The sequence below is a fragment of the Macaca fascicularis genome, chromosome 19, assembly GCF_037993035.2.
Source record: "Macaca fascicularis isolate 582-1 chromosome 19, T2T-MFA8v1.1".
NCBI lineage: Eukaryota > Metazoa > Chordata > Mammalia > Primates > Cercopithecidae > Macaca > Macaca fascicularis.
The window spans coordinates 19,511,331-19,536,183 of NC_088393.1; the positions used below are offsets into that span (position 1 = coordinate 19,511,331).

At 53.8% G+C, this 24,853-nt stretch overlaps 2 protein-coding genes across 4 annotated transcripts in view; both read left to right on the forward strand.

Moving 5' to 3' along the window:
• The window catches only part of ARMC6 (armadillo repeat containing 6), a 74,661-nt gene extending 62,390 nt beyond the window's left edge, over nt 1-12,271 (forward strand). The window contains exons 9-11 of one of the 2 annotated variants that reach the window (XR_012428594.1): nt 3,813-3,927; nt 9,499-9,604; nt 12,246-12,271. The gene's annotated coding sequence lies outside the window, so the exon portion shown is untranslated. Of the gene's footprint in view, nt 1-3,812; nt 3,928-9,498; nt 9,605-12,245 lie in introns of those variants that run through there. The other variant, XM_074026449.1, reaches the window with a different exon arrangement.
• SLC25A42 (solute carrier family 25 member 42) overlaps nt 1-19,087 on the forward strand; it is a 48,687-nt gene extending 29,600 nt beyond the window's left edge. For both annotated transcript variants that reach the window (XM_065535260.1, XM_005588503.4), the window contains 7 exons: nt 3,813-3,927; nt 9,499-9,604; nt 12,246-12,271; nt 12,891-13,057; nt 13,640-13,756; nt 15,582-15,733; nt 16,670-19,087. In XM_065535260.1, coding sequence (XP_065391332.1) covers nt 3,847-3,927; nt 9,499-9,604; nt 12,246-12,271; nt 12,891-13,057; nt 13,640-13,756; nt 15,582-15,733; nt 16,670-16,977 — 957 coding nt within the window. In that variant the 5' untranslated portion in view covers nt 3,813-3,846 and the 3' untranslated portion in view covers nt 16,978-19,087. The remainder of the gene's footprint in view (nt 1-3,812; nt 3,928-9,498; nt 9,605-12,245; nt 12,272-12,890; nt 13,058-13,639; nt 13,757-15,581; nt 15,734-16,669) is intronic.
• Nucleotides 19,088-24,853: the final 5,766 nt, after the last annotated feature.

The following is a 24,853-nucleotide window of genomic DNA, read 5'->3' on the forward strand; positions in this document are numbered from 1 at the left end:
GTCTGTAGCGTCAGGGGCGGTGCTGGGCAGCAGTCAGACATGGCCGATGGTTGCAGGGGAAGGTGAAACAGACGCAGCGCGTCCCACGGGCCGATGATGAAAGATGCCGACCCCCAGCAACCGGCTGGAAAAGGTCTTTAGGACCTGGTTTCTGTCTGTTTGAGAGCAGTTTTATTTATTTTTATTTTTTGAGACCCAGTCCAGTCTTGCTCTGTCACCCAGGCTGGAGTGTACTGAAATCACAGCTCATTGCAGCCTCGACCTCCTGGGCTCAGGCGACCTTCTCACCTCAGCCTCCTGAGTACCTGGGACCACGGGTGCATGCCACCACATCCAGCTAATTTTTTTCTCTAGAGATGGGGTCTCACTATGTTGCCCAGGCTTGTCTCAAACTCCTGGGCTTAAGCGATCCTCCTACCTCAGCCTCCCAAAGTGCTGGGATTCCAGGTGGGAGCCATCACGTCCAGCTAAGAGTAGTTTTAGATTTACAGAAAAATTGCAAAGGTTGTACTGAGTTCCCCGACACCCCACACATCCAGCGTCCCTTATGCGTAACCTCTCACAGTGCTGCGGTGCATTTGCCTCACTAATGAACAAGTGCTGAGACAGTATTAATATTAATGGAGCTCCACACTTTATTCACGTTTCCTCCGTTTTTCCTGAATATCCTTTCTCTGTCCAGGGATCCCACCTGACCTTTAGTCCTCACATCTCCTTTTTTTTTTTTCTTTTTGAGATGGAGTCTCGCTCTGTCGCCCAGGCTAGAGTGCAGTGGCCGGATCTCAGCTCACTGCAAGCTCCGCCTCCCGGGTTTACGGCATTCTCCTGCCTCAGCCTCCCAAGTAGCTGGGACTACAGGCGCCCGCCACCACGCCCGGCTAATTTTTTTGTATTTTTAGTAGAGACAGGGTTTCACTGTGTTAGCCAGGATGGTCTCGATCTCCTGACCTCGCTCACATCTCCTTAGACTTCTCTTCTCTGGGCTGAGATGGTTTCTCAGGCTGTCCTTGTTTTTGGTGACCGTGACTGTTTGGGGGAGCAGTGGTCAGGGGTGCTGGAGAATGCCCCTCTGTTGGGATGTGTCTGGAGTTTTTTCTTTTTCTTTTTTTTGAGACAGAGTCTACTGTGTCACCCAGGCTGGAATGCAGTGGCATGATCTCAGCTCACTGCAACCTCCACTTCCTGGGTTCAAGTGATTCTCCTGACTCAGCCTCCCGAGTAGTTGAGATTACAGGTGCCCGCCACCATGCCCAGCCAATTTTTGTATTTTTAGTAGAGATGGGATTTTGCCAGGTTGGCCAGGCTAGTCTCGAACTCCTGACCTCGTGATCCGCCCATCTCAGCCTCCCAAAGTGCTGGGATTACAGGTGTGAGCTACTGCGCCCAGCCTGATGTTTTTCTCACGGTCAGATGGGGTGATGGATCTGGGGGAGGAAGACCCTGGTCGTCACACTCCATCAGAGGCAAGTGCATCCACCTGACTTATCCCAGCCAGTGTTGCCCTGGATCACCTAGCCCAGCTGGGATCCATCAGGTTTCTGTGCTGCAGTCACTGACAGCCCCCTTTCCAGACTGCACTCTTTGGAAAGAAGCCGCTAAGCGCAGCCACACCTGAGGGTAGGAGGCATGGCCCCTCCTGGAGGTCCAAGCTGCTGAACTATTTGGGAATCCTTTGCCTGGGAGATTTGTCTCTTCTCTACCATATACTTACTTATTCTGTCATTTGTTTATATCATATGGACGCATGGTTATTTATTTTATAGTTCAGGCTTTCATCCATGGCTGCTTTATGTTTTTTTCCATTTCCACTCAAACTGTTCCAGCTTTGGCCATCAGGGGTTCTTTCAGAGGGTGCCCATGACCCCCTAACCACACCCATCTGCTTTGGTTTCTGTTTCTGAGCATGTCCTCCATGACTGGCACCTCCACGTGCTCCAAGCTCATCCTTTCTCTCCAGCCCCATCTTTGAAGCAGGTGTTTCTCCCGGAGCCAGTGCCTATGGGTCCATCTTCACTAGGAAAGAGTCAGCAGTGGAGGCTGGTGTAGCAGAATCCCAAGTGCACTTTGTACAGCGTTACTCACCGGCACTGATGCCTGCTCTGGGGCCTCTGCACCCTTTGCGTCACTTTGTAGTAATGTGTTTTCATTTACTGGATGATTTTATGTTTTTTGTTTTTTTTTTTTTTTGAGACGGAGTCTCACGCTGTTGCCCAGGCTGGAGTGCAGTGGCGCGATCTCGGCTCACTGCAAGCTCCGCCTCCTGGGTTCACGCCATTCTCCTGCCTCAGCCTCCTGAGTAGCTAGGACTACAGGCGCCCGCCACCGCACCCAGCTAATTTTTTGTATTTTTAGTAGAGACGGGGTTTCACTGTGGTCTCGATCTCCTGACCTTGTGATCCGCCCGCCTCGGCCTCCCAAAGTGCTGGGATTACAGGCTTGAGCCACCGCGCCCGGCCTACTGGATGATTTTAAAGTATGGGAACTAACCAGGCACAGCGGCCATGCCTGGAATCCCAGCATTTTGAGAGGCTGAGGCCAGAGGTTCACTTGAGCCCAGGAGTTCCAGACCAGCCAAGGCAACATAGTCAGTCCCTGTCTTTACAAAATATAAAATGAAAAATAAAAATTAGCCAACCCAGTCAGACGCGGTGGCTCACGCTTGTAATCCCAGCACTTTGGGAGGCCACAGCAGGAGGATCACATGAGGCCAGGAATTCAAAACCGGCCCGGCCAACATGGCAAAACCCTAGCTCTACTTAAAAAAAAAAACAACAACAACAACAACAAAAAACCTGGGCATGGCAGTGACCATCTATAATCCCAGGTACTTGAGAAGCTGAAGCACAAGAATCACTTGAACCTAGAAGGCGGAGGCTGCACTGAGCCGAGGTCATGCCACTGCACTCTAGCCTGGGCTACAGAGGGAGATTCTGTCAAAACAGAAACAAAAAAATCACCCTTAGCTGGCCAAGGTGGGAGGATCACTTGGGCTCAGGAATATGAGGCTGCAGTGAGCTATGATTGTGCTACTACACTCAAGCCTGGGTGGAAAAAAAAAATAGGCCAGGTGCAGTGGCTTATGCCTGTAATCCCAGCACTTTGGGAGTTCAAGGCGGGCAGATAACTTGACGTCAGGAGTTCGAGACTAGCCTGGCCAACATGGTGAAACCCCATCTCTACTAAAAATAAAAAATTAGCTGGGTGTGGTAGCGGGCGCCTGTAGTCCCAGCTACTTGGGAGGCTGAAGCACAAGAATTGCTTAAACCTGGGAGGCAGAGGTTGCAGTGAGCCAAGATCGTGCCACTGCACTCAAGCCTGGGTGACAGAGTGAGACTCCGTCTCAAAAAATAAAATAAATAAATAAAATAAATAAATAATAAATAATTTCGGTGGACAGAGACCCTTGGGTCCAAGCTGACACAAGCCCACTGGATGTGTGGCCCGACAGTGGTATTGGCACCAAGCACCTCGGTGTTGGCACGGAGCACTGAGCACCTTGGCCACGCTAGCCCCACAACCTGCTGGTAGCTGTGTGACCTTGGCTGGCTGCTTAACTTCTCTGAGCCTGTTTGCTCCCTGGGCACCAGATTTGGAAAAAGAACAGACTGTTTGTGGGGATTACATTCCAGTGCCAACAAGAAAGGCTTTTGTAAATGATTAAGCAATACACACAGGACCGTGGCCGCAGAATGCAGTTGAGGGCATCCCTCCCCATGCAGGGAGCCAGAAACCGGGATAGGAAAAGGCTGGTGGGAACACCCGCCATCTCTCAGGACCTCGCCGTATCTTACCACCTCCCCTTACCCCCCCAGGACCGAGTCTCCTGCCATTCCGAGCAGGCCTGGTATGGATAATGGTGTGAAGGAAGGCCCGGTGCGATTGCGTGAGGATGCCGAGGCTGTCCTGTCCTCGTCCGTCTCATCAAAGGTAAGTACCCCGGCCTCCCGGGGTGGGTGTTTCTCCTGGGGCCCCAGCCTCCCCCCACCCCAGGCTCCCCGCCCCCTCCTCCCAGCTTCTGCGCCCTCTCCAAACAGGTTCAGAGATCCCTCTCCTGTGCTCCATGCACCCCATCACAAATCACCCTGCACCTAGGATGTGCATGTTGGTACCCCTGCCCACCTGGGCTGAGGGTGGAGTGGCGGAGCCTCTCTGCTCCCACAGCCCTAGATACTGTAAGGTCAGGGGATGGAGGACACCAGCCCCCCTCTATTCCACCGAAAGCCCTGCTTGTGGTGATGTGAATCCAACCAGCCCAGCCACCTGGTAAGAGGCAAAAACCTCACCCAGCGCCAGCGTGGGGTGAGAAGCCTGAGGTATCAGACGTGTCTTGGAGCCCCCTTTTCTCCCTCAGATTTTGGAACACTAAGGAATTAGCCAAGGCCAGGTGTGGTGGCTCACGCCTATAATCCCAGCACTTTGGGAAGCTGAGGTGGGAGGATCATATGAGACCAGGAGTTTGAGACCATCCTGGGCAACATGGTGAAACCCCGTCTCTACTAAAAATATAAAAATTAGCCAGGCGTGGTGGCACACATCTGTAATCCCAGCTACCTGGGAGGCTGAGGCATTTGAATTGCTTGAACCCAGGAGGCGGAGGTTGCAGTGAGCCGAGATTGTGCCACTGCACCCCAGCCTGAGCGATAGAGTAAAACCCTGTCTCAAAAAAAAAAAAGGCAAATGCAGAGAGCCAAAGGGGGTGGGCATGCTTGGGCTTTACTCTGTGTTTCCAAGTTCACCTCTTAAGTCCACAGTTCCACTGAAGAAAAGACATTCTCTCAAAGCAATTGGGTCAGCCCTGTTGTTGTTCACCGTAGAAACCAGAACCCCCACTGGCCCCTAAGTCCTATCAGCTGAACCTGAAACACAGACCAACCCAGCCCCACGCAGAAACCATTGCACTCCCAGGGCCTGACTCAGGCCAACCGCACAGGCAGTTTTCAAAGTCCATGGGGTCAAAGACTGAGGTGGCGTCATTTTCCAGGCCTCCTGACCTTTCCCCGGATTCCAGGTGACACCTCAGAGCAGCAGGTGGGCGGGAGGACTCATTTACTGGGGTTACCACCAGGTGACTGAGGCACAGGGCAGGCACGTGCCTTGAAGTTTAGTGAAGGTCCCAAAAGAGCCGGACGAACACCCGGATACGGCTGTTGCTCTGCATGCCGGAGAGGAGGGGTTCTGCAATGTGGATCCCGCCACGTGGACAAGCTCGAGGCAGCGATGGCTGCCGAACCACATGCAGAAATGCGCCAGTGCTGGTCATTTGCTGGACATCACACACACATGCCCATTCTCCTCTGTGCTGGCAGGCCCTGAAGACATTACTCTTGGTGTGCCTGGCCAGCCCCAAGGTGGGAGGGACTCACTCTGCAAAGTCTCTTTTCTTTGGTTAAGAAGCTGAGCCTTGGCTGGGCATGGTGGCTCATGCCTGTAATCCCCGTACTCTGGGAGGCCCAGGTGGGAGGATTGCTTGAGGTCAGGAGTTCGAGACCAGCCTGGCCAACATGGTGAAACCCCGTCTCTACTAAAAATACAAAAATTGGCCAGGCGTGGTGGCACGCGCCTGTAATCCCAGCTCCTCATGAGGTTGAAGTGGGAGAATTGCTTGAACTCAGGAGGTGGAGGTTGCAGTGAGCTGAGATCACACCACTGCACTCCAGCCTGGGTGACAGAGGGAGACCCTATCTCAGAAAAAAAAAAAAACAAAAAACGAAAAAAAAAAACTGACCCTCTTCCCATGGTGTTTACGGCCAACATGCATCCTATCCGGGATCGTCCACTTTCTCTCTGTCACCTGCCTGGCCAACAAATTCTTCTTTTGTAGGATCTCCCCATATGATGGATCTTGAAACTTTGACCCGTCAGTGATGCCTGCTCCCAGCTCTTTGGATAATAAGGTGTTTGTGTCCATTAGAGAGGAGCTGGAAGTGTTGGCCAAACACACGTCCTCCAGGTGCCACTGGTGGCCGCCTTGAGAGGTGCAGTTTATGGATGTGTGTTCCCGATACTAAGATTTAGCATTGGCCAGGCATGGTGACTCACACTAGAGATCCCAGCACTTTGGCAGGCCAAGGCGGGAGGATTGCTTGAACCCAGGAGTTTGAGAACAGCCTGGGTAACACAGCAAGACCTTGTCTTTGCAAAAAAATAAAATTAGCTGGGTGTGGTGGCACACATCTGTGGTCTCAGCTACTGAGGAGGCTGAGGTGGGAGGATCACCTGAGCCCAAGGGGTCATGGCTGCAGTGAGCTATGATCATGCACTTGCACTCCAGTCTGGTGGCAGAGTGGGATCCTATCTCAAACAAACAACACAGAGTTGGCTTTGTAATGTTAAGAGCCTCTGCTGGGCCTGTAATCCCAGCACATTGGGAGGCCAAGACAGGCGATCACCTGAGCCTCAGGAATTCGAGACCAGCCTGGGCAACGTGGAGAAACCCCATCTCTGCCAAAAATACAAAAATTAGCCAAGCAGGGTGGTGCACGCCTGTAATCCTAGGTACTGGGAAGGCTGAGGCAGGACAACCACTTGAACCTGGGAGGCAGAGGTTGTGGTGAGCCAAAATTGCGCCACCGTACTCCAGCCTGGTGGACAGAGCGAGACTCTGTCTCAAAAAACAAGCAAACAAGCAAACAAAAGGACAAACTGATAGGAGGTAAACACCGAATGGAGGAGGTGGAAGAACTCTGTCGCCAGCAGGGCACAGGGAGGCACTCTCCATGGAATATTCCATTTGCACACAGAGGCCCATTCCAGAGGGGAACAGCTGGTCTGACTGATTCAGAGAAGAAACTGGCTGGCTGGTAAAGCCTTGGACTGCTGCTGGGACGACCACCAAGCGCCCACATTTCTCAAAGCTTGTGGAACCAGACATCTGCAACCTGGCTGCATGTCCCAGAAAAGGCAGAGGCCCCCAAAGACAGGCCTCCAAGAAGCTAGGAGAAGATCAAACCCCATGGCGAAGTTTGACCTCAGAAACAAAATCGCTGTGCACTCTGTCCCTTTGAGGAAGGGAGGGCTGGGCTGGTGGAGGGGACCCTGAGGGCACTGAGGAAAAGAAGGCTGTGTTCTGTGGAACCGGACTGGGGGTGCAAGGCTGCTGGGTAGCCCAGGACATGTGGGAGAGGGTCTGAGAGCTGGCACCTTGCTGTTTCAACGATGAGGACTGGGAGACCAAAGAGGGCACCCTCTGCCTGAGCTCAGTCAGGGCAGAGCTGGGATTCAGGCAGGTGTGTGGACAGACTCAGGCCCAGCCCTTCACCCCAAGCCACCCACTGAGTTGAGCAAACTCTAGAGGTGGGGGCAGCCATGCTCAGTCTGACTCTGGCTGCCTGTAACACCTGAGAAGTGCTCCCACATCCCTTCCCCATCTCCAGCCTCCACCATATCTATCCTGGGTTTCTGCAGGAGCCACTTCTACCCTGGTCACATTGTTATTTTTATTCTTTATTTTTTCAGATGGAGACTCGCTGTGTCACCCTGTCTGGAGAACAGTGGTACAATCACGGCTCACTGCAACCTTGGCATCCCGGGTTCAAGCGATTCTTCTGCCTCAATTTTATGAGTAACTGGGATTACAGGCACCCACCACCATGTCCGGCTAATTTTCGTATTTTTAGTAGAGATAGGGTTTCACCATGTTGGGCACGCTGGTCTCGAACTCCTGACCTCAGGTGATCTGCCCATCTCGGCCTCCCAAAGTGCTGAGATTACAGGCATGAGCTACAGTGCCCAGCCCCACTCTGGTCATATTAAAAATGGGCCATTTAGGCCGGGCATGGTGTCTCATGCCTGTAATCCCAGCACTTCAGAAGGCCGAGGCAGGCAGATCACTTGAGGCCAGGAATTCAAGAGCAGCCTGGCCAGCATAGCGAAACCCCATCTCTACTAAAAATACAAAAATTAGCCAGGCGTGGTGGTGCTTGCCTGTAATCCCAGCTACTCAAGAAGCTGAGGGAGCAGAATTGCTTGAACCTGAAAGGCAAAGGTTGCAGTGAGCTGAGATCACACCACTGCATTCCAGCCTGGGCAACAGAGCGAGACTGTGTCTCAAAAAAAAAAAAAATTGCCCATTTATTTGGGCAAAGATCAGCCCTCCTTGCCAGGCTTTGTGGGGTCTGGCACCCACCTCTCTTTCCCATCTCCTTTCTATTCTCTGGGCCCCCTCCCTTTCCCTGTGCCAGCAAATCTGCCCTCCTTGTGGTCCCCCAGGGTCCCCTGCTCCTTTTCACCCTAGCCTCTGAGTGTTCATTCCTCCCCACCTAATACTATGACACACACCCCAAAGTGACCTGCACCTCATCCTTCAAGATCAGCCTCTCACCCCCCTACCCAGAGTTCTTGCAGAACCCTGGGCCACCTCCTGGCGGCACCTTCCCAATGGGTGGTTGTATTTGCATTTATCTGATGATTCTGTTGGCATCTGGCTCTCTGTGTGGACCAGCAGCACCATGGGGAAAGGAGGAGTCTTGCACACACCCCCACCCTGCACTGTGGGACTCCAGGCCCTTCAGGAAGCCTGTGCCTAGTGGGACTTCACAGATCCCTGGGAGTTGCTGAACCACCTGCCCATCCACGTTACGTTCAGACAGCAAAGCACTGCAGGGCAAGGAAAGGTCAGAGCACTTCCCATCCAGAACTTTCCAGAATGCTCTCCGCCACTTCTCAATGAGTCCCGTGGCCGAGTCCACTGGGGAAATAGAATCAGAGCACCTCCCATCCAGAACTTTCCAGAATGCTCTCTGCCACTTCTCAGTGAGAGTCCCGTGGCCGAGTCAGCAGGGGAAATGGAAACTCCAGCCTGATGGGCAGGTGGTACCCATGGGATCCCACAGGGCTCGGACACACTCCTGTGCGGTGCGACCTTCCTGGGAAGGAGGGAGGGCTGTGGGGGAGCAGGGGCCTTGGGCAGCTCCAGAGGGACTCCAGAAAGCAATGGCTCTCGGGCTGGCATGGGAGTAGTCAACGCAAGTTGGCAGCCATCATCAATGTCGCTGTCACCCCCTCAACTGGGCTGGATGAAGAGTCATAGATGCCAACCTCCAGAGTCCTGATCGGAAGTTGTGGGAAGGGACACGCCGGCACAGAGTCAAGGTCTGCTTGCCTGATACCCACTGCCAACCCCCTGACCGCATCGGTCCCTAGTGCCTGTTTTCAGTCCCTGTGTACCTAAAATGCCACAGTGCCATAGTCAGGTGCACACAGGCTGTGGAGGGAACAGAAGTTTGCACGTAGGCCAGTCCTATTGTGAGCCTGTCTCTGAGAATGTTAAACCTGCACACCTCACCTCCAACGTGGATGGTCCCTGTTATCCTGGGAGGTTTTCACTGTGGCCTGTGGACCCACCATGGATCACCCAGAACCAAGCAGCGCCAACACACTCCGGGTGGGGTGCATCCCTTGGCCCTGGCCCAGAGGGTGTAAGGAAGGCACTTCTGGGGCACGGTCCTCTGCAGAACAGACCCCCTGCCCTCTGACCTCTGATCACGTGTTCTGTTGCAGCGTGACCACAGGCAAGTGCTCAGCTCCCTGCTGTCTGGGGCCCTGGCTGGCGCCCTTGCCAAAACAGCAGTAGCCCCCCTGGACCGAACCAAAATCATCTTCCAAGGTAAGTGTTGTCCTTCCCCATGTGAAAGAGAAGCTGCCAGGCGGTCACCTCCTCCTTCATGGCCCCTAAACCATGCTTCAAATTGTTTTTTTTTTTTAGATTTATTTTAGAAATGAGGTTTTTCTCTGTTGCCCAGGCTGGCCTTAAACTCCTGGGCTCAAGTGATCCTTTTGCCTAAGCCTCCCAAGTAGCTGGGACTATGGGTGTGCTCCACTGCACTCAAATTGGGTTTTTTTAATGTCTCTTTAAAATCCACTTAGAGGCCAGGCGCAGTGGCTCTTGCCTGTAATCCCAGCACTTTGGGAGGCCGAGGTGGATGGATCACTTGAGGTCAGGAGTTTGAGAGCAGCCTGGCCAACATGGGGAAACCCCGCCTCTACTAAAAATATAAAAATTAGCTGGACATGGTGGCGGGCACCTGCAATCCCAGTTACTCTGGAGGCTGAGTCAGGAGAATCGCTTGAACCTGGGAGGCGGAGGTTGCAGTGAGCCGAGATCACGGCTTTGCACTCCAGCCTGGGTGACAGAGAGACTCTGTCTCAATAAATGAATGAATGAATAAATAAATAAATAAATAAATAAAATAATAAAATCCACTTCAAATCTGTACGAGTTTCCTGGGGCTACTGTCAGACCACAAACCAGGCGGCCTCAAACAACAGGAATTTCTTCTCTCACAGTCCTGGGGCCAGAAGTCTACAGGTGTGGGCAGGGCTGCGTTCCCTCCAGAGGCTCTAGGGGAGGATCTTCCTTACTTCTTCCAGCTTCTGGGGGCTCCTGGTTCTCCTTGGCTTGTGGCCGCATGGCTCCAATTTCTGCGTCTGTCATCACGTGTGTGTCTGTTTTCTCTCTGTATATTTATTTTGTTGGTTTGTTTTTGAGATAGACTCTCACTCTGTCACCCAGGCTGGAGTTCAGTGGTGTGATCTTGGCTCACTGCAACCTCCATCTCCCCAGTTCAAGCAATTCTCCTGCCTTAGCCTCCTGACTAGCTGGGACTACAGGCACGCACCACCATGCCTGGCTAATTTTTTTGTATTTTTAGTAGAGACAGGTTTCGCCGTGTTGGCCCGGCTGGTCCTGAACTCCTGGCCTCAAGTGTTCCACCCACCTTGGCCTCCCAAAGTGCTGGGATTACGGGCATGAGCTATCGCGCCCGGCCTGTTTTCTCTTCTTATAAGGACACCAATTTGCATTTAGGGCCCACCCTAACCCAGTACAACCTTACCTTAACTCTATTACATCTGGAAAGGCCCTGCTTTCAGATAAGGTCATCTTCTTGGGGATTAGGGGTTAGAATTTGGACACAGCTTTTCGGAGGACAGAAATTAAACCCTTAACAGAAACCCTCACCCTCCCTCCCTAGGGTTAAACAGTCGCAGAGTCCTTTGAAGAGGTGGCCTTTGCCCCCCTCAAACAGTTACCAGTTCCTGCCCAGGGCCCAGAAGCAAGATGGTTACGGCCGGGGCCCTCTGCCCCTCAGCTGTTTGGGAAGAATCTGCAGGCTTCAGCCAGGCCCTTCCCACCACCTTGAGCCGATCCCCTACCCTCTCTGTGTCCCAGTTTCCTCCTCCGTAAAGTGGAGGCATGAATATCAGCGTCCTCCTTGGCAGGCATGGGCATCCAGTGAGCTGGCAGGTCTTCAAAAGGGGCAGGCCCTTTTATTTATTTATTTATTTTGAGACAGAGTCTCTCTGTTCCCCAGGCTGGAGTGCAGTGGTGCAATCTTGGCTCACCGCAACCTCCACCTCCCGGATTTCAGCGATTCTCCTGCCTCAGCCTCCCGAGTAGCTGGGATTGCAGGAGTCTGCCACCATGCCCAGCTAATTTTTTTGTATTTTTTTTTAGTAGAGTCAGCGTTTTGCCATGTTGGCCAGGCTGGTCTCGACCTCCTGACTTCAGGTGATCCACCCGCCTCAGCCTCCCAGAGTGCTGGGATTACAGATTTGAGCCACTGCGCCTGGCCAGGGCAGGCCCCTTTAAGTGTGCATGAGCAGGTGCGGGGTGTTGTGTTCTTCAGGGAACTGGGGTTCAACCCTGGAGGCAGCAGGCATGCATGCACGTTGCACACACAAGTGGTGGGGCGCGAGGGCTGAGGGAAGCGGGCTGCCAGGCCGTCAGAGGCTCCTGGTGACCGTTTGTGGCCCGTTTTTCTGGGTCTCTCCCAAGAGTGCTCATGGCCCAACATGGCTCGGGTCCCCCATGCCCAAGGGCAGCACAGAACCAGAGAGGGAACCCGGCAGCCACAGGGGGTGGGAGAGGCAGGATAGTGGTGCCTGTGCTGGGGCCCTGGGAGGGGCATGTCCGGAAAAGAGGACTGACCGCACACATGGAACCCGCAAGCCTTGTTCTGAGAGCCTGGGCTTTCAGCTGAGGCCCAAGTGCCTGGCGGCTGGGACACCTTCACTGCAGGGGTTTGGGTGAATAGTAGTCTAGTCCAGGGACAGGGGGCTGAGTGCCAACCCATCTCAGACACGTTCTCTCACTGGAGACCCTCACTATTCTGGGGGTTGGGTGTCAGCTCAGCTCCCATTCCTGGGACAAGATTGGGGAGAAGAGGGCGACTCTGCTAGGGGGTGCCAGGGGTGGGGCCACGCAGACGCGAGGTTCTCAGTGGCTTTTGTGCTTCTGTTTTTTCCAGTGTCTTCAAAAAGATTTTCTGCCAAGGTGAGCCACTATGTCACCGCCCTGGCCTGGGGACAGTCACCACTACCCTGCTGGGCTGGCAGGAGTTAGGCAGGTGATCTGAGTCTCAGGGGTGGGGACAGGACTACCTGTCTTCCCATCCCCAGCTCTGCCTGGACACAGCCCAGCCTGGGAATTGACGGGACATCCCGAGTGTCTTTCCGGCAGTGGGGTGGGGAGACTCGGCAGCTCTAAAACAACCTTTCATGTTTGATTTATTGTTAGAGAGCAGGTGCTACCTTCTTAATAAAGAAAAAGATAAACTGTAAAAGCTAGAATGCCAAACACCAACAGACATGCCCTCGGGCAGGCTCCGAGCTGCTTTGCAGCCTGGTTCGCTTTGCAGTCCCCAGGGATGGAGAACTTGCTGGGGTGGGAGGCCCAGAAAACATAGGGAGGAGGGACGGGGCTGGGGTTGATAATGTCAGTCTGGACAAATCGGGGTGGGGCCCTCACATGGGGGTGGGGGTGTTTACTGTGCATGGAGATGGAGTCACCCCGGCCCCGCCTCCGCACTTTCAGCGCTCTGCTGCTGGTCACACAGGCGCACAGGGCGGGCAGGCAGAGGCGGAGGGATGTTGACCTCCCCGCTTATCTCCAGGAGGCCTTCCGGGTCCTCTACTACACCTACCTCAACGAGGGCTTTCTCAGCTTGTGGCGCGGGAACTCGGCCACCATGGTGCGCGTGGTGCCCTACGCCGCCATCCAGTTCAGCGCCCACGAAGAGTACAAGCGCATCCTGGGCAGCTACTATGGCTTCCGCGGAGAGTGAGGCCCCGCCCTGCCCTGCCCTGCCCCAGAATCGCCCCGCCCACGCCCGCCCCTCTCTCTTTCTTCTGCACGCCCTGCCCCCTGCCCTCCCTATGCCCCGCCCTCTCCGCGTTTTCTTCTCGGTGCCCTGCCCCTAGCCCCGCACTCCCTCTTCCCCCAATGAAACACCGGGAGATTCCTCACCCAGGCCCTCCTGAGGCGCCCCCTGACTCTGTCACATGCCCTATTCTGTGTTCAGAGCTCCTCTCCTTTGCCCGTTTGTCTCCAGACGTTTCTCCACCCCCACACATAAATCCCAGAGAGACAGGCCACTATGCCCCCTGGGCCGCAGGGAAAATACGTATCATTGATTAATTTATGCCAGCAGCGGGGAAGGGAAGGCAGCCATGTGAACCTCAAAATGAGGCCCACTCCAGAGACCCCATCATCTTGGCCACGAGAAAGCCAAACCCGCCTCGTGTTCCTCGGTCCCCACCCCTGTCCCCGCCCCAGCAGAGACGTGCGTGTGCTCCAGGCTGGGCCTCTGTGCGTCTGCAGTCCCCTCACTGGCGTCTCGCCTTCTCCCCCTGCCCTGTTCAGAGCCCTGCCCCCTTGGCCTCGCCTCTTCGCCGGCGCACTGGCTGGAACGACAGCCGCTTCACTGACCTACCCCCTGGACCTGGTCAGAGCGCGGATGGCCGTAACCCCGAAGGAAATGTGAGTCCTTACGTCTGTGATGCGCATCAGCCCCGAGGGCTCTGTGTCTCGGGGGCTCCCAGGTCGGAATCCCTCTCTCTATCGGGCCCCTGGGGTTTGCATCTGGGCCTCTGTGTCCACAGGGCAGGCCTCGTGTTTTATTCTGCAGCTGTTCCAGAAAGGCAGCAATTTGTTCTCTTAGCCTGGGGGTCAGTTTCTGCTTAGATCAAAACCAAGAGTCTTCATTTTGAACTGGGCACAGATGCATTAAAAATATGTAAGAATATGGCAGTGGCTCACACCTGTAATCCCAAAACTTTGGGAGGTCGAGGCGGGCGGATCACTTGAGGTCAGGAGTTTGAGAGCAGCCTGGGCAACATGGTGAAACCCCATCTTTACTAAAAATACAAAAATTAGCCGGGCATGGTGACATTCACCTGTATTCCCAGCTACCCGGGAGGCTGAGGCAGGAGAATTGCTTGAACCCCGGGGGCAGAAGTTGCAGTGAGCCGAGATCTAGCCACTGCACTCCAGCATAGGCAATAGAGCCAGACTCTGCCTAAAAAAAAAAAAAAAAAATTGTGAGACTAGATTGCTTAATTAAGGGAAGATACCATGATCATGAAAAATGTGTTAAGAATAGACCGGGCGGCCGGGCGCGGTGGCTCAAGCCTGTAATCCCAGCACTTTGGGAGGCCAAGACGGGCGGATCACAAGGTCAGGAGATAGAGACCATCCTGGCTAACCCGGTGAAACCCTGTCTCTACTAAAAAATACAAAAAACTAGCCGGGCGAAGTGGCGGGCGCCTGTAGTCCCAGCTACTCGGGAGGCTGAGGCAGGAGAATGGCGTAAACCCGGGAGGCAGAGCTTGCAGTGAGCTAAGATCCGGCCACTGCACTCCAGCCTGGGCGACAGAGCAAGACTCCGTCTCAAAAAAAAAAAAAAAAAGAATAGACCGGGCTTGGGCCTGGGTGCAGTGGCTCATGCCTGTAAACCCAGCACTTTGGGAGGCCAAGGCAGGAGGATCGCTTGGGCCCAGGAGTTTGAGATCAGCCTGGGCGACATAGCAAGACCCCATCTCTACAAAAACTGAAATATTAGCCTGGTGTGGTGGCATACGCCTGTGGTCCCAGTTGCTCCAGAGGCTGAGGGAGGAGGATTGCTTGAGTCTGGCAGCTTGAGGCTGCAGTGAGCCATGATCACACCACTACACTCCAGCCAGGCCGCAGAGTGAGACCCTGTTTCCAAAAAAAAAAGACAAAAAAAGTGTAAGAATAGAGGCCGGGCATGGTGGCTCATGCCTGTAATTCCAGCACTTTGGGAGACTGAAGTGGGTGGATCACCTGAGGTCAGGAGTTCAAGACCAGTCTGGTCAACATGGTGAAACTCTGTTTCTACTAAAAATACAAAAATTAGCCAGGTCTGCTGGCATGTATCTGTAATCCCAGCTACTTGGGAGGCTGAAGCAGGAGAATCACTTGAACCCAGGAGGCAGAGGTTGCAGTGAGTCGAGATTGTGACACTACACTCCAGCCTGGGCAACAGAGGGAGACTGTCTCAAAACAAAAATAAACAAACAAACAAAAAAAAACAAACAAAAAAAGAGACAAGGGCTGAGCATGCCAGAGTGCTTCCTGTGGCAAAGGTGGAGTCTAGGCTTACCCATGCATTTCCCCTCTAATGCCAAAGCTTGGGCGATGGGGTTATATGTCTTGAAGAAGGAAAACATCAACATCCAAACACAACCAGGCCCAGCCGGCTGTGGGAGGAGCCAAGAGCCTCTGTGGCTCCTCCCTGTGCCTGGGAGGGCCGAGTCCCACCTGCTGGGCTGCTCTGTCCTGGCAGGTACAGCAACATCTTTCATGTCTTCATCCGCATCTCGAGGGAAGAGGGGCTGAAGACCCTCTACCACGGATTTATGCCCACTGTGCTGGGGGTCATTCCCTACGCCGGCCTGAGCTTCTTCACCTATGAGACGCTCAAGAGCCTGCACAGAGGTAAGGAGAGCTGGGGGCATGGGGAGGGGACGTTCAGGAAGCATTCCCTGGGGACCACAGCTCCACCTGGGTCACATAGACCTGGAGACTGGGCAGAGTGGGGTACGACCCCTGGATGGGGCAGGCTGTAGACCCACATCCAAATCGGGAGAAAACACACTGTGTCCAGCCACCACTGAGGAACCTGGACTCACTGCCTGAAATGCCTATGTGAGAGGAACTCTGGCCAGTGCCATGGCTCATGCCTGTAATCCCAGCACTTTGGGAGACCAAGGTGGGCGGATCACTTGAGGTCAGGAGTTCCAGACCAGCCTGGGCAACATGGCGAAACCCCGTCTCTACCAAAGATACAAAAAAATTAGGCATGCAGTGGAATGATCTCAGCTCACTGCAACCTCTGCTTCCCGGGTTCAAGCCATTCTCCTGCCTCAGCCGCCCGAGTAGCTGGGATTACAGGCTCCCGCCACCACACTTGGCTAATTTTTGTGTGTTTTTAGTAGAGAGGAGGTTTCTCCATGTTGGTCATGGAGAAACCCTGTCTCTACCAAAAATACAACATTAGCCAGGCGTGGTGATGCATGCCTATAATCCCAGCTACTGAGGAGGCTGAGACAGGAGAATGGCTTGAACCGGCGAGGCAGAGGTTGCAGTGAGCCGAGATTGCGCCATTGCACTCCAGCCTGAGCAACAAGAGTGAAACTCCGTCTCAAAAAAAAAAAAAAAAAATTATTTCTCGAATTTGAGTGAAAGGAGCAACCCCGGGGATGAGGCAGTGGGCGTGTGGGTGCGCATGAGTGCGAACACACGTGGGGGTGCAAGTGCATGTGTGTATGTGCACGCAGGTTGCTCCTAGGGGTGCAAAGGTGCGCGCGCACGGGTGCGGGGTGCATGCCCCCTCGCGGCGCCCTCACGGCCCTCCCGCCCCTTGCCCTGCAGAGTACAGTGGCCGCCGACAGCCCTACCCCTTCGAGCGCATGATCTTCGGCGCCTGCGCTGGCCTCATCGGGCAATCGGCCTCGTACCCGCTGGATGTGGTGCGGCGGCGTATGCAGACGGCCGGCGTCACCGGCTACCCGCGTGCCTCGATCGCCTGCACGCTGCGCACCATCGTGCGGGAGGAGGGCGCGGTGCGCGGCCTCTACAAAGGCTTGAGCATGAACTGGGTCAAGGGTCCTATCGCCGTGGGCATCAGCTTCACCACCTTCGACCTCATGCAGATCCTGCTGCGGCACCTGCAGAGCTAGGGTACCCTGAGCTGCTCTCAGGACGGTGGACCAGTGACCCCTTTGTATTCTGGGCCCACGGAACGGGGGGGCGCGCTTGATTCCACCTCAGGAGCCACATGAGGCGCTTTGTGGAACGAGAAGGTGGACCGGAGGAGCCTGGGCTCAGAGTCCAGGTCCAAACGCAAAGCTGGCGGCCCTGGAAGTGAAGTGTTGGGGCGATGGTGGTGGGGGTGTCCCGCAGCCCCCCTCCTCCTTCCTCTGCAGAGGCTGGCGCTGCCTGCCGGAGGTGTTGCCCAAAAGGCCCTAGTGGGGCGTGGTCGGCTCCACCTCCTGATCCTGTGTGTCCTCCGACGTGCTGCTGATTCTAGTGACCCCTGTCCCCACCAGGCTCAGAGCCAGACCGCGCCTGGCCCTTCTTGTTCTGACTCCAGGTGCCTGCCCGGCCTCCGGGGTGCGGGGGCGCCTTTCCTGCAGGCGGACCCTGCCCTGGATGGGGCCAGCCTCGTGATCAGCTTTGGTCACAAATGCAGCCCCTGGACCACCCCACCCTGCCGGCCCTGCCTTCTTCAGTATTTCCCGCGTGGCCACGACTCCTCAGTCACCAGAGCCTCCTGCTGGGAACAGTGTCCCCCAGAGCCTCATGTCTGTCTCTATCCTAGACCCTGCAAGCAGCTGGGTCCTCAAGAGCACATCTCCCCCTAGGGTTGCCTGCCCACCTGCTTTGTAACCTTCCCAGGAGACTCACGCTTGCTCTGCAGCAGGGCTCCAGGCCCAGGCCATGACATGGAACTGCCTCAGGTTTGGGTCAGACCTGCAGCCTGGGGCATCTGCTGAAATGTAAGCGCCCAAGCCCCCCGCTTTGGCCCAGAAGCTCCTGCCCCCTGGGCCCAGCGTCTCAGTGCCCCAACCCTCTGCCCAGCTGTGGTATCCAATGGGTTCCTGGGTCCCCACTTGAGCAGGCATTTGGCTGGGATATGGAGCAATTTAAAGCCCACAGGAGTTGTTCAGTTTCTATGAAATGGAGCACAGGGCACCTGGTAGCCTCCATCTCCCCGAGTGGGAGCCTCATGACAGAGTATAGCCTGGGGGTGGGAGGTGAGGAAGAGCTGAGGTACCCAGGGGAGGCTAACTGGTCTCTCAGAGAAGTCCCCCAGGGCCCACCAGATATCACAGGGACTCAGAAACACCCTTCTTTTTTTTTTTTTTTTTGTTTTGGTTTTCAACTTGGCTGACCCCGGGTCTATGATCTATTGACATTGAACCCCTGACCTGGTGCCAGGGTGAGCGTAACGTGAGTGTTGCTTTCCACGGCTGGCTCAGCACACGCTGTGTGAAGGGATCTGAGCTTGTTCATCTCCAGCTGTGACTTCCATTTCTCCCTTCCTTCTGTCCTCCTCCTGTTCTTGCCTTGGACCTGTGGGTGTGCAGACCGCTCTCTCTGCCTTCCTTGCATGTGGCCACCAGCCATCCCTGATCTCGTCCCCAGAGGCCCAGGCAGCCTGTGATGGCTGTGAGGGGTTGTCCCACTGGGTGGGTATCCTTTACCCAGCACTCAGACTTGGCAGGAGAGGCAGGGCAACCCTCACAGGGAGATGGGAGGGCACCCAACTCACACAAGCATGTGACAGCAATAGAGATTGGGGGTCTGCCCCAGGTGGGTGAGACCAAATGGGTGGATTTGGGGCCACAGGCTAGGCAGGAGAGACAAGGCGTAGGTGGGAGGGTCCCCCAGGCCCTGCTGACCCCAGTGTGTCTCCCCGGAGATGGCTCCCAGCTGAGTGGGACCCGGCAGGAGTTGGGACAGTGCTGTCCCCCACCCCTGCACACAGCCAGGCCCTCGAGGCTCTGCGGTCACTCGCCTCCCTGCTAGTCTCTGGTCCTGGTCTGGAGTTATATTTTGATGCCATGAAGACACTGTTTATATCTAATGTTTATATATTTTAAAGATTTGTGCCAAGAGAGTATATTTAATAAAAATATAAATGACTTCTTCTCCTGCTCCTGGCTGTTCTTTGGCTCTGACCCCACATCTTCCCCCATGAACCCCCAAACAGGGTTGAAGTGTTTTTGAAACATATTTGTGATAAACGTTCTGAATAAAAGTCTTGAATAAAGTTTTTAAATGCTATTGTTGTTTGAATTAATACATACCACAATTTTCCAGAAAACACCAGCTGTCTACAAGGGCTTACAGTGAAAACTAGGTGAACAGTTCCCTCCGCAAGGGGCCTCCTGTGACCATTTTCTCCTGTCTCCTCCCACAGAGATTCTGTGCATACACTCGTCCCTTTCAGGATATATGTGGCCACCCACAAAGGCAGGAGGGGCCGTCTCCAGCTGCATCCAGCGCAGCCCAAAGTCTCATGGACTTGAACACGGCCTTCCTTCCCAAGCGCCCTGCACTCTGGGGCTGGCTGAGGCTTCAGGTCTGAACATCAGTCACCATCTGCAGGAGCAGCCACCGCAGGGTCTCCAATGGCAATCCCGGCTCACTTCGCCTGCAGCCCATTGGCCAGAGCAACTTGCAGGGCCCACCCACCACCAGGCCAGAAGTGGGAGCCTCTGCGTGCCCAGAGAGGAGAGGTGGCTGGGCCAGCACAGGCCTGGTGCTCTTGTTGGGGTGGGAGTAGGAACAAGTTCCACTGTGCTGACCCCCCGCTGCTCTCCAACCTGCTCACGTGCAGCAGGATTTCTTTTGAGTTGGTCTGTGTTGTACATACTGTTTAGCAGCTATGCAGTTTTCTCCTAGAGGATTCCCATGGTAAAATTCACCAAGGTGGGTGCGGTGGCTCACGCCTGTAATCCCAGCACTTTGGGAGACTGAGGCAGGTGGATTGCTTGAGCCCAGGAGTTTGAGACCAGCCTAGGCAACATAGTGAGACCCCCCATCTCTACAGAAAAAAAAAAAAAAAAAAAAAAAAAATTAGGCCAGGTGCAGTGGCTCATGCCTTTACTCCCAGCACTTTGGGAGGCCAGGGGAGGTGGATCACTTGAGGTCAGGAGTTCGAGACCAGCCTGACCAACATGCTGAAACACCATCTCTACGAAAAGTACAAAAATCCCAGCTACTCAGGAGGCTGAGGCAGGAGAATTGCTTAAACCTGGGAGGCAGAGGTTGCAGTGAGCCACTGCTCTCCAGCCTGAGTGACTGAGCAAGTCTCCATCTCAAAAAAATTTTTTTTAATTAGCCAGTCTTGGAGGTACCAGCTACTCAGAAATTCACGCATCCTTTATGTTACCAAACCAGGCTCGTTCTGCCCATCAGTACAACAGAGATGACAGGTTTTGTAGCGAAGAGTTGATTCACGAGGCAGCCAAGTGAGGAGAAAGGAGAACAGATCTCAAATCTGCCTCCCTGAAGATGGGGTTTTAGGGATATTTAAGGGATAGAGGAGCAAGGTGGTCAGAGACACGGGGAAAAGTGGGGCAGTCGGGGAACCGTGTATGCGTAGTGAAGCTTCATGGGTTTTCCATAGGATGCATTCCATAGGATGCGTGTTCACCAAATGACATTGTTATCATGATCTGAGGGTGTAGTGTTTGGCCTTCTAACGTCAAAAGGTCACCACCTAAATACACACAGGCCGAGGTGAAGGTTTGGCTCTCAGCCCATTTGAACTGGACAAGAACTGATCCTGTTCCTGAAGAACAACTTAAGCAACCATTACCATGGTGGCCCATTCATAGAGATGTTATCTATAAGGGAACTAGTGGGAGTTTTTTTTTTTTTTTTTTTTTGGGGGGGGGGGTTTTCTTTTGTTTTGTTTTGTTTTTGAGATGGAGTGTTGCTCTTTTTGCCCAGGCTGGAGTACAGTGGCACGATCTCGGCTTACTGCAACCTCCACCTCCCGGGTTCAAGCGATTCTCCTGCCTCAGCCTCCTAAGTAGCTGGGACTACAGGCGCCTGCCACCCAGCTAATTTTTTGTATTTTTAGTAGAGACGGGGTTTCACCATGTTGGCCAGGCTGGTCTCAAACTCCTGACCTCAGGTGATTCACCCGCCTCAGCCTCCCAAAGTACTGGGATTACACGCTTGAGCCACTGTGCCCCTTCCTTCCTTCCTTCCTTCCTTCCTTCCCTCCTTCCTTCCTTCCTTCCTTCCCTCCCTCCCTCCCTCCTTCCTTCCTTCCTTCCTTCCTTCCTTCCTTCCTTCCTTCCTTCCCTCCTTCCCTCCTTCCCTCCTTCCCTCCTTCCCTCCCTCCTTCTTTTCCTTTCCTTTCCTTTTTTTTTTTTTTTTTTTTTGAGACAGGGTCTCTCTCTATTGCCCAGGCTGGAATGCAGTGACACTACCATGGCTCACTGTAGCCTCCAACTCCTGGGCTCAAGCAATCCTCCCACCTCAGCCCCCCTAGGAGCTGGGACTATGGGTACATGCCACCACACCTGGCTATTTTTTGTATTTTTTTGTAGAGATGGGGGTCTCACCATATTTCTCAGGCTGGTCTCTAACTCCTGGCTCAAGTGATCTATCTGCCTGCCTTGTCCTCCCAAAATGCTGAGATGACAGGCATGAGCCACCACACCTGGCCTGGGAGGTTAGCTATATAGTGTTTAGCTGAGTGTCTTTTAACACTATGAGAGTTTATAATCAACTAAAAACAAGTGAGGTAAGTTAAGATTGGTAGGTCTAATCAGGTGAGCCCTCAGTTCTCCCTTATGGATGGGCAATTATGTTGTTAGGTATTGCCATGACAACGTGATAGCAATTTGGTGGGAGCTGCTGAACTCATCTGCACCCCGCCTCCGACATCCAGCCCAGATTTCTGATCTAAGTTCCATGTTTCACCCCAGTCCCCGAACCTTGGTCAACCCCTCCCCTCTCCCGCCCACCACTGTGGCATCTCCTAATAGTACAGAGGTGAGCCCGTGGACCTGTCTAGACTAGTGACAGTGAAGAAGATGTTTGCTAGCTGCGTCCAAGAAGAGCTTCAGGAGACTCTCGTCCTCTTTTTATTGAGATGGAGTCTTGCTCTGTTGCCCAGGCTGGAGTGCAGTGGTGCAATCTTGACTCACTGCAACCTCTGCCTCCCAGGTTCAAGTGATTCTCCTGCCTCAGCCTCACAAGTAGCTGGGATTACAGGCGCCCGCCACTATGCCCAGCTAATTTTTACATTTTTAGTAGAGAAGGGGTTTCAGGATGTTGGCCAGGCTGGTCTTGAACTCCTGACCTCAGGTGATCTACCCGCTTCGGCCTCCCAAAGTGCTGGGATTACAGACGTGAGCCACTGCACCCGGCCACCAAATGCTTTTTGCTATAAGCAATTCCACCTAGCCTAGGCATCTCCTAAAGAAACACAGCACAGTACCCCAGGTGCAACCGACTGGTGGATGACTGAAGATAGGTGTGTAAGTAGCTTAACCTGTGCCCGGACGTGGGCTCACGCTGAGATAATTGCTCTACACTGCCCCCATAAGGCCCCCAGCAGGACTGAGCCTGGGTTGCCCACAGTGTGACCTGCTCATTGGTGCCCCCTGCAGGGCACCTTCCCTCCTCGTCTCAGCTCTCACCCGCCATGGGGGCTGCCTGGGGACACCTCCCAGGTAAACCACCAGCTCTGAGTCCTTTTGGGGTCATCTTTGAGGGGAACCTATCCAAAAAGGAATAGGAATGTCAGGTATTCCTGCAAATAGATCATATGGATTTACACCACATACTCTCACCCATCTTTGATCTTCCATAATCTGACAAGTAAAAAACCATATCTCGGCCGGGTATGATGGCTCATGCCTGTAATCTCAGGCCTTTGGGAGGCTGAAGCAGGCAGATCACTTGAATTCAAGACCAGCCTGGCCAATATGGTGAAACCCAGTCTCTACTAAAAATACAAAAATTAGCCGGGCATGGTGGTGAGCGCCTGTAATCCCAGCTACTCAGGAGGATCGCTTGAATCCGGGAGGTGGGGCCGAGATGGCACCACTGCACTCCAGCCTGGGCGACAGAACACGACTCCGTCTCAAAAAAAAAAAAAAAAAAAAAAGATATCTTACCTGGTTGGTTGGCTTTTTTTTTTTTTTTGAGACGGCGTCTTGCTCTGTTGCCCAGGCTGGAGTGCAATGGTGCAATCTCGGCCCACTGCAAGCCCCACCTCCCAGGTTCATGCCATTCGCCTGCCTCAGCCTCCCAAGTAGCTGGGACTACAGGCACCCACCACCACGCCTGGCTAATTTTTTGTATTTTTAGTGGAGATGGGGTTTCACCATGTTAGCCAGGATGGTCTCGATCTCCTGACCTCATGATCCACCCGCCTCGGCCTCCCAAAGTGCTGGGATTACAGGCGTGAGCCACCGTGCCCAGCCTTTTTTTTTTTTTTTTTTTTTTTTGAGACAGAGTTTTGCTTTTGTTGCCCAGGCTGGAGTGCAATGGTGCGATCTCTGCTTCCTGCAACCTCCACCTCCCGGGTTCAAGCGATTCTCCTGCCTCTGCCTCCCGAATAGCTGGGATCACAGGGCATGCACCACTATGCCTGGCTAATTTTGTAATTTTCGTAGAGACAGGTTTCTCCATTTTGGTCAGGCTGGTCTCAAACTCTCGACCTCAGGTGATCCACCCACCTAGGCCTCCCAAAGTGCTGGGATTATAGGTGTGAACCACCACGCCTGGCCTCGTTGATTGTTTTTTCTTCCTCAAGTCTAGCCTAGAGCTCTTTCCTTTTTTTTTTTTTTTTTTTTTTTTTTTGAGACGGAGTCTGGCTCTGTCGCCCAGGCTGGAGTGCAGTGGCCGGATCTCAGCTCACTGCAAGCTCTGCCTCCTAGATTCATGCCATTCTCCTGCCCCAGCCTCCCGAATAGCTGGGACTACATACAGGCGCCCGCCACCTCGCCCAGCTAGTCTTTTTGTATTTTTTAGTACAGACGGGGTTTCACTGTGTTAGCCAGGATGGTCTCGATCTCCTGACCTCGTGATCCGCCCGTCTCGGCCTCCCAAAGTGCTGGGATTACAGGCTTGAGCTACCGCGCCCGGCCAAGAGCTCTTTCCTTTTAAGAATAGCTCATTTGCAGGCCGAGTGCAGTGGTTCACACATGTTATCCCAGCACTTTGGGAGGCCAAGGCAGTTGGATCATTTGAGCTCACGAGTTCAAGACCAGCCTGTGCAGGATGGTGAAACCCTGTCTCTACAATAAATACTGGGCATGGTGGCACGTGCCTGTAATCCCCACTACTCAGGAGGCTGAGGTGGGAGGATGGCTTGAGTCTGGGAGGTGGAGGTTGCAGTGAGTCGAGATGGCACCACTGCATCCCAGCATGGATGACAGAACCAGACCTCGTCTCAAAAACAAACAAACAAACAAGCAAGCAAACAAACAACAGCTAATTTACGGCCAGGTATGGTGGCTCACACCTGTAATCCCAGCTCTTTGGAAAGCTGAGGCAGGAGGATCACTTGAGACCTGGAGTTTGACACCAGCTTGGGCAACGTAGTGAGACCCTGTCTCTACAAATAATCTTTTTTTGATGGGACAGGGTTCTCACTCTGTCACCCAGGCTGGGGTACAGTGGCACAATCACAGCTCACTACAGCCTCAACCTCCCAGGGTCAAGTGATCCTCCCACCTCAGCCTCCCGAGTAGCTGGGACTATAGGCGCAGGCCATTGCGCCTGGCTAATTTTTGATATTTTGTAGAGACGGGGTCTTGCTATATTGCCCAGGCTGATGTTGAACTTCTGGGCTCAAGAGATCTGCCCACCTCGACTTCCCAAAGTGTTGGGATTACAGGCATGAGCCACTGCACCTGGCCCTCTACAAATAATTTTTAAAATTATTTTAATATTTTAAAAGTTGAAGGTTGTATTTGTTTTGTTTTTTTCTATGAGTTTCACTTCCCCTTTTCATTTTGTTTCAGCTTGTCTGGAAATGGTACATGCCATTTCTTCACCCATAGGGCTTCACAACAT